At 45.5% G+C, this 13,956-nt stretch overlaps 1 protein-coding gene across 4 annotated transcripts in view; it reads left to right on the forward strand.

Moving 5' to 3' along the window:
* The window catches only part of LOC146340692 (disintegrin and metalloproteinase domain-containing protein 2-like), a 54,491-nt gene that overhangs the window by 20,600 nt on the left and 19,935 nt on the right, over nt 1-13,956 (forward strand). For all 4 annotated transcript variants that reach the window (XM_084808192.1, XM_084808195.1, XM_084808196.1 and 1 more), the window contains 3 exons: nt 1,626-1,792; nt 3,657-3,738; nt 9,131-9,267. In XM_084808192.1, coding sequence (XP_084664318.1) covers nt 1,626-1,792; nt 3,657-3,738; nt 9,131-9,267 — 386 coding nt within the window. The remainder of the gene's footprint in view (nt 1-1,625; nt 1,793-3,656; nt 3,739-9,130; nt 9,268-13,956) is intronic.

Below are 13,956 nucleotides of genomic sequence, written 5' to 3' on the forward strand. Positions count from 1 at the left end.
AACAGTCAGGAAGTTTTTCCTGATGTTCAGCCGGAATCTGGCTTCCTGTCACTGGAGCCCATTCTTCTGTGTCCTGCACTCTGGGATGATGGAGAAGAGATCCTGGCCTTCCTCTCTGTGACAACCTTTCAAAGACTTCTTTGTTTGCTTTCGGTATGATTTGGGCCTTCCTCTACAATGGGAGCCAAGACTGGAGTGAATGGCCCTTCTCAGATGTAACGCTAAACTATAGCACTGTGTGCTAGCAGCAGCAAGCCTTGTGCTCGCCCTTCCTCCTCTGGCACAGCCATGAGAAGGAGATCAGAAGCTGTCACTTCCTGTGTTAAACTAACTATAGAGTTTGTTGTTATGTCTGAACTGGGGTGGAGGGGAAACCTAATTAGTTTAAACCGTGGTTCATTCAAAGTGGGGCCTTGTAGACCCATAGCACCCCACCACTGTGCTATGGCCCTTCCCTACAGGGAAGTTCTAGTCATGCCCATTTCACTAACCTATGAAGTTGCCTTATCATAGATTCATAGAATAGTAGGGTTGGAAGGGGCCTACAAGGCCATCAAGTCCAACCCCCTGCTCAATGCTGGGGGGTTAGCCCAGTATTGTCTACACCGTGTGATCATGGTGCCCCAAGGCCTAAAGCAGAGAGAGGCCTTTCCCAATCTTGCTGCCTGAGACCCTTTTAACCGGAGGTGCTGGGGATTTGAACCTGGGACTCTCCGCATGCAAAGCATGCACCCAACCACTGAGCTACGGTCCCACCAGAAAACACTATTGCAAGCCACAGTGTGATTCTGGTTTCTACAGTTGTCCCTAGCCATCTTTTGTTCTTTCCGAACACAACAACAATGCTGCTAACCAGAAGCAGAAGCTTCTAATCTCCTGTGCAAGACTGAGGCTTCTGGCTGCTTGTGCATGTAACGGCAAACCGTGGTGAGCTCTGGCACAAATTAAGACCTGGCTCTTACATATCATCAGCTAGCTCAGGAATGGGGAGCCTTTTTCACCTGATGACCGCACTCCCTCATGTGTAACCTTCCAGGGTCTTGCATGTCAGTGATGGATGGCGCCAAAGCTACATGCACAGCCTGTTCAAACACATTCTCACATGCATTCACAGGAAGATGCCCTCTCCCCCATGCCGCAGACTTGAAAAAAGGGAGTCTGATTTGAAGGGGGGGAGCAGTTAGTGCTTAGGGATGAGAGAGTTAACCCTTCCCTCCCCAGCTACGACCTGCCTCCATTGCTCCTGCATTGCAATGAGACTTGAAAAAAGCCTCCCCTTGGCTCAAATGGGAGGCTTTTTTCCAGTCCCAGTTGCCCTGTGGGGGATTGGGAGTGGGGGTTCACAATACATGGGGAAGGAGAAGTTAACCTTTCCGTCCCGGGCTGTGCCCCCCAGTTGCCCCCCACTCCATGCTGCAAGTAGGCTTGAGAAACACCTCCTATTGATGGGAGGTTTTTTTCCCCCCAAGCCTAACTCTTGCAGGGTAGGGGGTCAGTTAGGGAGGCCCTGCAGGCTGCCCGTTCTCCACCCCTAACCTGAGTTCTCATGATGAATGCTTACAAAATTAAAATAGTACCACGCTGATCACACATACTTGAGCATGTATTTTTTTGTATCTTTTCAGAAATTTTCTGACCTTAACATAACAATCGTTCTCTCTTCTGTGGAGTTCTGGACGGACCATAATAAGATCTCCACAACAGGAGAACCTGATGAGTTACTACGAAGGTTTTTACAATGGAAAAATTCATATCTTGTTCTACGGCCTCATGATCTGGCATTTTTGTTTGTGTAAGGAAGAACAGTATCTCATATTAAGCACTCACTCATCATCTCTAATATCGTTATTCTTTGAAGTATTGAAGTTATTTTTGTAAAAGAATAAGTGCACGCACATACACACAGCAGCAAACCATGCTTTACAATTTTATTTTGAAAATAAGGAAAGAGGTATTACCCAAAACATGGGACACAAATGAAAATAGCATCGCACTGATTACTTCCCCCTCATAAGAAGCTGCCTTGTACCAGGTCAGATCATTGGTCCATCTACCTCTGGATCTACACTGACTGGCAATAGCCCTCCAGAGTTTCAGAATGGGTTCTTCTTCACTAGCTCTGCCTGGAGATGCTGGGAACTGAACCTGGGACTCTCTGCGTGCAAAACATATGCTCTACCATTGAGCTACAGCCCTTCCCCCATAGTCCACAGGAATGGAAAGGTGTGTTGTCATTAATTAATTTGAATTTATTTTGCATTGTATAACATGACCTTCAAATCCATAGAGAAAGATACTTTATTGCTTTATTCTTAAGAAAGCCCATGGGGTAAAAGCAATTTTTTCTAGCATCCTGAGATATGTTTTCTCTTTGTGGATACCCCCACCCCCCTTCAACAAGATTTTTTCCTAGAGTGGTTTGCCAATATCAAACACGGTCTATAAAAAACATAACACTGTTGTAATAAAAAAAGCAAAAGCAAAAAACAACAATATAAGTACAGTTTTACGGAGAACCAGTGAAAAGCTTGGGAAAATAAAAAGGGCTGCCTTATGCCGAAAAGTTAACAAAAGAAACCTATCCTGTTAAGTGTTTTGTCATCACCCCACCACATCATGGGCTGCCACTGGGAGGGGAAGGCATGAGGAAAGCACAGTCTGATGACATCACACCACACTTTTCCATGATAGGCAATACAGAGAAGAGGAGAGTGAGCTTGACATGGGACTGCTGTTTCCAGCGGCAGCTTTGTGTTTAAGGTAATCTGTAATTCCACCCTAAAGAAAGCTGTAGCCCTAAGCATACAACTGAAGCTTGAAATCAGCGAGACGTGCTTCCAAATAAACATGGTTGCAATTGAGTTGTAAGCATATTTAGGGTTCCATCTTGTACCCACTTACCTGGGAGTATGACCCATTGAACTGAGAGGGACTTATTTTTCAGTAGACATGTATAGGATTGTACTGTTAATTCCTAAATATTTTTAAATTTCTTGCAGATGGCAGAACAACATCAATACATAGCATTGCAAGGGCACCATCAGTTGGCCAAAGACAGTGAATCAACACGTCCATACTTGAGGCTAAAACATGCCTATAAGCCTGTCTCCTACTAGTTGAGAGCCAGTGTGATATAGTGGATAGCACGCTGGGTGTACACAAGAGAGAAATGGGTTCAAATCCCTACTCAACCACGAAGCTTACTGAGTGATCTTGGGCCAGTCACCAACTCTGGGTGCCATAACTCAGTGGTACAGCACAGTCCCTGGTATCTCCAGGTAGGACTGGGAAAGAATCATGTCTGGAATCCTGGAGAGCTGCTGCCGATCAGTGTTGACAATATAGAGAACGAGATGTGCTTTCAATTCCCTCCATCAACTAGTAGTCTGGTGAGGCAGGGAGTGGGCGTCTGTGACTACCTCCCTACTTCTCAGAGCTCTTGGTTTGAACCCTGGAGCAGCTAACACCCAGGGAAGCTGGCCTTGTGAGCAAGTGGTGGTGGAAGGGACCTGCTGTTATCGCAAGAACAGGGGAACACCAGTGCGCATACATTTTCCCATGTTGCTTGGTCATGGGAAGATTTTGGCAGGTGATTTGTAGGCATAGTCCCTTTGGTCTCCAAAGTACATGACCCATCCTCTGCTTTTGTGCTTTAGTTACAGGGAGAGGCCTAATTATATAGGAGCAACATTCACAGGAAAGCTGTGCCTCCGGAATTTTGATGCAGGAGTCGCTCTGGTGCAGTATCACTGAACTTCCTTGGCTAATGTTTTTATGTTGGGCTGGCTTGGATTTAGGTGCTGGATACTGGGTAATGGGAGCTGCCCAGTTTGGACACTGGTGTAGGAATCAGAAAGAAAATCTGTCTTGGAGATTTATACATAATAGGTAAAGAAGTAAAAAGCACGCAGCAGGAATTACCCCATGACTGATGTCTATGGGGATAATTGAAATAATTTGGGGTGATTATGATTTGTGGATTCCTGCTTAAACTGCGTTAGCAGGCTGCTGGGTGGTAGGGCAGGCACTGTAGGCTCCCGTGATAGCTGGCAGCCTTGGAGTCTATCACTTTAAGAAACCCTGCCTGAGCACAGCCAGGCAGAGGCAGGAAAACAGGCAGCTAAACAATCTTGCCTAATAACCCTACGTAACATCAGACCTAGCAGCACCAATCTAATAAAACTGTACATATTCAGAAGCCCCAGGATGGGCAAACACTGATTTAACTGTGCCCATCTATGCCAGCCCTGAAGTGATTCCCCATGCGTGATTAAATCACAGGCCCAGGTATAAGACCAGGAGTTCCCCAACTTTTCAAGGAAGTCACAATTCTCAATCGCTGTAGGCTAAGCACCCCTTTGATTGGTTTGCCCATCCCAAATAGGCCTTTTTGCTTTTGTGATGGCTCTGGCTAAGAGTTGCCTCAACCCTACAGGAAGGGCTGTTAATGCCACCTGGGAATCTCCCCGTTATCTCTTTGTGGACTTGCTATGTTGGTTGTGCCTTTAGGACTTTTGTAGACAACCCCAAGCTCTGAACCCTTGGTGTGCCAGTTCCATTCATGGCTGCTGGACCAGTAACATATCAGGACCACAGTATTTAAACCACTTTGGTTTCCTGGGTTCCCCCACTCGTGGCTTTGCACTGCTTTTTGGAGCATTGCAAACCAGAGTTGCATGGCCACCCAGGGCCAGGTATTTCCCAGATAGACCTGGTTGCCTCCATTGGCCTGTCTAAGCCCAGGTAGAACCTCCAAGCGTGTAGAGTAAATGAGTGTACATTTTGTGTTTAATAAATTTCCCTGTTCTGAAGAAGCCTGTGTGTGTGTGTGTGTGTGTGTGAGAGAGAGCGAGAGAGAGAGAGAGAGAGAATCATCGGATCCCCTCCAGCCAAGATGCGCTATTGTCCAGGTTAAAAGGTTCCTTAACGAATGCGTGTCTAGAGAACGTGCACAAGTCTGTACACACGTCTAGAGGAGAACATTTGGTAACAACTGAGGAATTACTGGCCAGTCACATCTTTTCACTTCCTAGCAGTTTTCTGGGAGGAGCTGCATTCAGTGAGCTTTATTGTGTTAGGCTGCAGGCCCCGAGACTATGAGACACTGAAATGTAGACACTCCACCTGGCCTGCTGCTCTCATTCAGCTTCTGGTTTTCACCCACTGCCTTGAAAAGTAAGGTCTAATTTTGTTGTTGTTGTTCAGTCGTTCAGTCGTGTCCGACTCTTCGTGACCCCATGGACCATAGCACGCCAGGTCTTCCTGTCCTGCGCTCTCTCCCGGAGTGTGCTCAAGTTCATATTCATTGCATCGGTGATGCTATCTAGCCATCTCATCCTCTGCCGTCCCCTTCTCCTTTTGCCTTCAGTCTTTCCCAGCATCAGGGTCTTTTCCAGAGAGTTTTCTCTTCGCATTAGGTGGCCAAAATATTTGAGCTTCAGCTTCAGTATCTGTCCTTCCAATGAGCAGTCAGGGTTGATTTCCTTTAGGATGGACTGATTTGACCTCCTTGCAGTCCAGGGGACTCGTAAGAGTCTACTCCAGCACCACAGTTCAAAAGCATCAATTCTTCGGCGCTCAGCCTTCCTTATAGTCCAGCTCTCACAGCCATACCTTACTACTGGGAAAACCATAGCTTTGATTAGACGGACCTTTGTTGGCAAGGTGATGTCTCTGCTTCTTACTATGCTGTCTAGGTTTGCCATAGCTTTCCTCCCAAGGAGCGAGCGTCTTTTAATTTCATGGCTACAGTCACCGTCTGCGGTGATCTTGGAGCCCAAGAAAGTAAATTCTGTCACTGCTTCCATTTCTTCCCCTTCTATATGCCAGGAAGTGATGGGGCCAGATGCCATGATCTTAGTTTTTTTAATGTTGAGTTTCAAACCAGCTTTTGCACTCTCCTCTTCCACCCTCAACAAGAGGCTCTTTAGATCCTCTTCGCGTTCTGCCATTAGGGTGGTATCGTCTGCATATCGGAGGTTGTTGATAATTCTCCCAGCAATCTTAATTCCGACCTGTGATTCATCCAACCCGGCGTTTCTCATGATGTACTCTGCATATAAGTTAAATAAGCAGGGTGACAATATGCAGCCTTGTCGTACTCCTTTCCCAATCTTGAACCACTCGGTTGTTCCATGTCTGGTTCTTACTCTTGCTTCTTGACCCTCGTACAGGTTTCTCAGGAGACAGGTAAGGTGGTCTGGTATTCCCATCACTTTCAGAATTTGCCACAGTTTGTTGTGATCCACACAATCAAAGGCTTTAGCGTAGTCAATGAAGCAGAAATAGACGTTTTTCTGGAATTCTCTTGCTTTCTCCATGATCCAGCGAATGTTGGAGATTTGATCTCTCGTTCCTCTGCCTCTTCGAAACCCAGCTTGTACTTCCGGTAGTTCTCGGTTCGCATACTGCTGAAGCGTAGCTTGTAGGATTTTGAGCATCACCTTGTTGGCATGTGAAATGAGCGCAATTGTGCGGTAGTTTGAACACTCTTTGGCGTTGCCCTTCTTTGGAATTGGAATGTAAACTGACCTTTTCCAGTCTTGCGGCCATTGTTGAGTGTTCCAAATTTGTTGGCATATTGAATGCAGCACTTTAACAGCATCATCTTTTAGGATTTTAAATAGCTCGGCTGGAATAGTGCCATCACCACTAGCTTTGTTGTTACTAATTCTTCCTAAGGCCCACTTGACTTCACTCTCGAGGATGTCCGGCTCAAGTTCAGTGACCGCACTATCATGGCTATCAGGGACATTCAGATCTTTCCTGTATAGTTCTTCTGTGTATTCTTTCCACCTCTTCTTAATCTCATCTGCTTCTGATAGGTCCCTGCCTTCTTTGTCCTTTATCATGCCCGTCTTTGCACAAAACGTTCCCTTGAGATCTCCGAGTTTCTTGAAGAGATCTCTAGTCTTTCCCATTCTGTTGTTTTCCTCGATTTCTTTGCATTGTTCATTTAAGAAGGCCTTCTCGTCTCTCCTTGCTATTCTCTGGAACTCTGCATTCAGTTGGATATATCTTCCCTTTTCTCCCTTGCTTTTCGCTTCCCTTCTTTCCTCAGCTACTTGTAAAGCCTCATCAGACAGCCACTTGGCTTTCTTGCGTTTCTTTTTCTTTGGGATGGATTTCGTTGCTGCCTCCTGAACAATGTTGCGGACCTCCGTCCATAGTTCCTCAGGCACACTGTCTATCAGGTCTAATCCCTGAAATCTATTCCTCACCTCCACTGTATATTCATAAGGGATGTGATTTAGGTCATACCTGAATGGTTTAGTGGTTTCCCTACGTTCTTCAATTTAAGCTGAAATTTTGCAACAAGAAGCTCATGATCTGAGCCACAGTCAGCTCCAGGTCTTGTTTTGACTGACTGTATAGAGCTTCTCCATCTTTGGCTGCAAAGGACATAATCAATCTGATTTCGATATTGGCCATCTGGTGATGTCCATGTGTAGAGTCGTCTCTTGTGCTGTTGGAAAAGAGTGTTTGCTATGATCAGCGTGTTCTCCTGGCAAAACTCTATTAGCTTTTGTCCTGCTTCATTTTGTACACCAAGGCCATACCTGCCTGTTATCCTGGTGATTTCTTGACTTCCTACTTTAGCATTCCAATCCCCTATGATGAAGAGGACATATTTTTTTGGTGTTAGTTATAGAAGGTGTTGTAGGTCTTCATAGAACCGATCGACCTCAGCTTCTTCGGCATCAGTGGTTGGGGCATAGACTTGAATTACTGTGATGTTGAATGGTTTGCCTTGGATTCGTACTGAGATCATTCTATCATTTTTAAGATTGTACCCCAGTACTGCTTTTCCTACCCTTTTGTTGACTATGAGTGCTACTCCATTTCTTCTAAGGGATTCTTGCCCACAGTAGTAGATATGATGGTCACCTGAATTAAATTCACCCATGCCTGTCCATTTGAGTTCGCTGATTCCCAAGATGTCGATATTCAATCTTGCCATCTCATGTTTGACCACCTCCAGCTTACCTTGATTCATTGATCTGACATTCCAGGTTCCGAAACAATATTGTTCTTTACAGCATCGGATTTTCTTTTCACCACCAGACACATCCACAGCTGAGTGTCCTTTCGGCTTTGGCCCACCACTTCACTCTTTCTGGCGCTACTTGGAAATACCCTCTGCTCTTCCCCAGTAGTATATTGGACACCTTCCGACCTGAGGGGCTCATCTTCCGGCGTCATATCTTTTAGCCTTGTGATACGTTCCATGGGGTTTTCTTGGCAAGAATACTGGAGTGGGTTGCCATTTCCTTCTCCAGTGGACCACATTTTGTCAGAACTCTCTGCCATGACCTGTCTGTCTTGGGTGGCCCTGCACGGCATAGCTTATGGCTTCACTGAGTTACGCAAGCCCCTTCGCCACAACAAGGCAGTGATCCATGAAGGGGAAGGTCTAATTTAGACTTCCCCAACTTTGGGTCACCAGATGATGTTGAACTACAACTCCCATCATTCCCAGCCAGCATGTCCAGTGGTCTGGAATAATGGGAGTTGTAGTCCAACAACATTTGGGGACTCACAGTTGGGAAAGGCTGGTCTAATTATTCCAGGCTGGGGAAAAGACACGTTCTATAATATTATTTAATATATGCCAATCTATTACATAATAGTTATTTATTAATTAAACTTTTACCCGGCATCTTCAGCCCATCTGTGCTCCCAAGGAAGCTCACAATAAAGATGGAATAATCCAATCAACCATAAAAATACAATAATAATAAAACAGCAGACCTTTAATGCTGATGTCGTTCCCCTGTCCAGGTCGCACCTGTGGCAGGTGCCCCCATCATCCCATCTTATTTATACTGTTGCTGGTACTTTTATCCTTGGATGGCTGGTTGCTTGGACACATATCCATTCCCCATTGAAAGTGCTGTGTAGACACACACACGTACACCGCTCCCGCTTTAGGATATAAAATGTCATATAAATTGAGCTTTTCTGTGCCTAAGCCAATACAGAATATGATCTTCAGCTCTACAAAAGCAGCACAAGTATCCAGAAACTCTGCAATGAAGCTTTACCAGACTCTTTTACATTTAGCTTTTTGTTTTCATAATGGAGTGAAAGAACTTGGTTTGTGGTTTCAGTTTGTTCCTTTTTCTCCTAGTACCAGAGGACGGTAACGATGGAGACATTTTCAGTCATCATTGCACAACTGCTGGGTCTCACCTTGGGGATGGAATATGATGATGGCAAACACTGTAGATGTCCAGGACCCATCTGTATAATGAACACTGCAGCAGTGTAAGTATTTTTGATGATGCTGATGATTAGCGCAATCCTCTGCCTTCTCCCCCATGTTGATGGCTGGAGTGAGTTAGGCTAACATGTTGATGCTCTTCCACTGCCCTCTGCAGGCAGACAAGAGCACCACTGGTATATGTATGTGTGTGTGTGGGGGGGTAGTGATGGATCTGTAATAGAGACCCCTGCTGTTCCTGAGCAAATGTAAAGTTGCCACTGGTAGCTGGAAGAAAGTCACAAAATGGGTGTTTCATAGGTGAGGGCAGGGAGGAGCCATCTTTGGATCCAGTGGGTCCAAAGTCGCTCCAGTCCCTCAGATGGGCCCAATTCAAGCGTGTTAGCTGTACCAGCCCTGGAGCTGACATAGTTAATTTCCTGCTATTGCTGGTAATGGGGTGGGGTGGGGCAGGCTGGAATTGTCAAAACAAGGATCTACCTGGCTGAAAAGCCCAGAGAACCCACCCACCTTTTGCCCTGGCTGGTGCAAGCCAGCAGGGCTGGGGATGAGGTGGGTGGTAGCTCCACCTTGTCGCTCCCCACTGGTCCCACTCAGGATTGCTCTGTGTAGCTCATGTTTATAAGTCTTCTTATGGGTTAGGTCACCCTAAATGGGACAGAGCTTTGCTATACCTGCATGTAAATAGGCTTTATGAACCAGCAAACATTGGGGAGCCCCAGAGCATTTCTGCACATAGCTTTTATTGCACACTGGTAATTGGTCACTCATGGATGTTTGCGGGTCCTTTACATGACATTGTTGACCTCCAGGGCTTCTCCTGCACTTTCTGACCTTTATCCTGCTTTTAAAAGGTCAGAGATAACCTCATAAGGAACGTTAATCTGATATATCGGCTGTGTGTAATTGCGCAGTTCTGCTATAAACACAGCGCCATCTAGTGGCTGTAAAATGAAACATATAGAAAGGAATTGTTGAGAAAGGAATTCCCCGATTCAGAGCACGTCTCCGCTTGTATAAAGGAACCGATTTTAATCCCACAAGGAATCCGGAAGCAGAAGCCCTGGTAAGGATGTGGGATTTTAGCCTCGTGTGGTGAAGCTTCCAGTCCCCAGCTACCACTGAGGGATTTGTAGTGTGCTGTTGTTGCTTCATTTCTGCATCAAATGTGCTTACAGGTAATCCATGAGTGGAAGGGCTAAGAACTGGTTTACGTGGGCCATAGCTCAGTGGCAGAGCATCTACTTTGCATGGAGAAGGTCCCAGGTTCAATCCCTGGCATCTCCAGGCAGGGCTGGGAAAGACTTTTGTCTGAAACCCTGGAGAGCCGCTGCTGCCTGTCAATGCTGATAACACTGGGCTAGATGGACCAACGGTCCAACTCACTATAAGGCAGCTTCCCATGTTCCTATGCTAGAGACCATTGTTGTTGTTTTCCAGGCAGTTGAAGGCAGTTTGAAAGAGGGATCACTGCTCATGCTGTCTACATTCATTTTCCTTTCACCACTGGTAAACAAGGTTTTCTAGGTTTTCATTCAGTTTCCAGTACTTGTAAGACCTGTTGAAATTGAGACAAAAATGTAGGGATGGCAGAGAATTCCGCCACGGACTCCAGTGAGGCCGGATTCTTTAGAATCTGGCCCCCCGGAGTCCGTGGTGGAATGGAGCAATCCCCCCTGCCACCCTGCGGAATCCCCTTGGAACAGAGCCTACCTGAGGGCAGATGTGGCGGTGGTGGATGCAGCAGCGGCGGCTCCGGCTCCTCTTCCGGCCGCTGCCGGGCTGCTGCGGCCACAAATGGCAGCCGTCGTAGTGGCCACCATTTGCGTGGCTGCCTTTTGCCATGATAGGCTACGTAAATACTTACGTAGCCTATCACGGCAAAGAGCAGGGGTGCAGATGGCAGCCACGACACCATTTGTGCCCCTGCTCTTTGCCGTAATAGGCTACGTAAGTATTTCCATAGCCTATCATGGCAAAAGGCAGGAACGTAAATGGCGTAGTGGCCACCATTTGCAGCCGTAGCAGCCCGGCAGCAGCCGGAACTCCAGCTGCGGCCGGGGAGGATTCTGGGGGGAGGGACGGAGCGCCTCCTCCCCACCGCAGATGCCCCGGAACAGAGCCAGGTAAGGGTTTCGTACATCCCTACAAAAATGCGCATTTATGTTAAATATTTTTATCCCGTTTTCCATCAGATATGCTCAGGGCAGCTTACAATAGGGGAGTTGTAGCGCTACTGAAGGAGGCACCCTGCTGTCCATGTGTTTGTTACGTGTGAGGAGGGGCCCTAAATGTGTACTGATGTATGCACATAGATCTCCTCCATGCCAAGGGAGATCCTGACTGGCTCATAATCCGCCCTCCTGTGGAGGAGCTCTCCATAGGTACATTGCTACGCACAGAGGGCTCCTTCCCATGCATGCCAAACATGCGGATAGCAGAGCTGCCTAGCACAGTGAGGGGCAGGGCAGCCAGCGTAGCCCGATAGCCCCCTCAACGTGCGAGAGGTGTGTGTGTAAACAGCCCTCATTTAAACTTTAAAAACTTTTACTGCTGCACAGTAATAAAAAGTCAAACCTAATCCACAGCGACATCAGAAGCAGCAGCATTAAAATTAGCAAGATAAAAATAAAATAGTCATCACTTGGCACCTCAAAGATAAAAGCATAGTGCCAGACAGACATCTCTGGGAAAGATGTGTCAAAGATGGGGTGCCACCATGCCCGAAGCCCATGCAATCAGAACTTTCAGCAAATGCAAGATATGTTAATTACAGCAGATCCCTGTTAATAACTTAGCTACCGCATTCTGAATCAGCTGAGGTTTCCTAATGTTCTTCAGAGGCAGCCCCCATAAAGTGTGCCACTGCTGCTGCTGCTAATAATAATGTGTGAGAAGAGCCTAAAAACACATTTACCTATAGATATTTGTAATTATATTTTATATTTGGAAGATATTTATTGGTTATTTCAGGGGGAATTATTTTAAAATGTTCTTATCTTCTGACACCTTATAAGTTAGCAAAAAAAATTGCAGTAGTAGTTCAGATCGTTAGTCGAAATGAAATCAGGAGGGCAGTGACTTCTTCGATTGTTGTTGGAACCCTTCTGTAGTCAGGGCTGGCCTTAGGGGGTGGGCAAGCGGGGCAGTTGCCTGGGGCGCTGACTTGAAGGGGGCACCGAGCTGAGCTCAGTGGCTGTGTTTTGAAATAACTGTCTGCAGAGAGCGAGGCTGGCAAAAGCGTAACCTTTTTTTGAAAGTTCTACAGGTTGTTTGGATACTAACTACAAAAATGATCTTCCCTCAATTAGCTTTAAAGTATGTTTCTTTTTTAGTTTCCACTCTGATGTCATTTGCACTGTACCAAGCACTTAGCACTTCAAATACTGTAATAAATAGCACTACATAAATAATAATAATAATAAAATAACTCCTGCACCAGGCCCTATAAAGCCCTCTGGGTGGCCCTGCAAAACTGACGACAGGGTGGGGCACCAAAGGCACTCCTCGCCCAGAGCACTATTTGTCCTAGGGCCGGCCCTGCCTGTAGTAATAGGTTTTTGGATATTGATTAGAATGGCTGTTCAAAAAATATTAAGAAGAGGATAAATCCAGGCCAGGGAGTTCATGCCATTAGCTCCCAAAGGGACCATCAATGGCCTGAGAGGACTATATACTGTTTTGGGTTTTTGTTTACTTGGTAACATTTATTTGTTTGTTTCAGTATTTAAAAATTGTAAGCTGCCTTGGCAGGAAGGCACTATAGAAATGAATGAATTAATTAATTAATTGAAGGTTGATCTCCCATTAGCTCCCACAATATACCTACCAACATATTTGAAAGGTGTGGTACCAAGGGATAAAAAGGTACCACTCTTTCCTGTGATAGTGGCAGCAAAATTAAATCAATTTATCATAGAATCATAAGAACGGAGCCATCTTGTTTTAAGAGAATGATACGTTAAACTCTGTAATCTTGCAAAATTTCCAAAATTACTTGGTGTAGAAGAATGGGAACCTTTTAGAGTCTATTGGAATTCTAAACAAAATAATTATAATCTATCATTCTTTCCCCCCTTTTATGATCTTTTCTTTCTCTATAAACAATATATAGCATGTTCGCTGTTTGGTTATGTGTCTATTTATATTTTTGTTTTTTTTTGGGGGGGGGTTACTTGTAAATTAAAGATCTGTTTATATTTCTAAAAATCCTTGATCTAAGTATCTTTAAATGGTTTTATATATGTGTGTGGGTGGGTGCGCATGCATGTGTATAAATCATATTTGAAGTTAACATGTTTCTAAGAGTGGATATGCTTTGGAAGTTGCGTACACTTTCACTCCTCCCACCTTCATTAAATGAGCAGGGGATGACCTCGGGAAGACTCCTCCAGCTGCACTGATGGTTATATTTTTGTGAACTTTTCCCAGTAAATTAGCTTCATTAGTCCAGCAGTATGTAAACGTGTTCATGTGGATTTTTAATAAGCCACTCTTGTTCAGCCCCACTATTGATAAGTTTCTTGATAACATGGAGGTACTCTGCTGTTGTCATATATGGAATGGTTCCTTCCTTATCTAGCTGCTTTGAGGGCCCAAAGCTGTAATTGGTAGATGGTGGTGCCGTCTACTGTGCTGTGTCTGTTGGTGTTGCTATGTGCTTTGTGGTTTAAAGCAGAGGTGAAGAACCTGTTTTGGTTCAGGGCCTGGATTGCCCCCCAGACCAAACCAGG

Source organism: Heloderma suspectum, chromosome 6, assembly GCF_057233095.1.
Source record: "Heloderma suspectum isolate Gila_16-S chromosome 6, 16-S_ref, whole genome shotgun sequence".
Lineage (NCBI taxonomy): Eukaryota > Metazoa > Chordata > Lepidosauria > Squamata > Helodermatidae > Heloderma > Heloderma suspectum.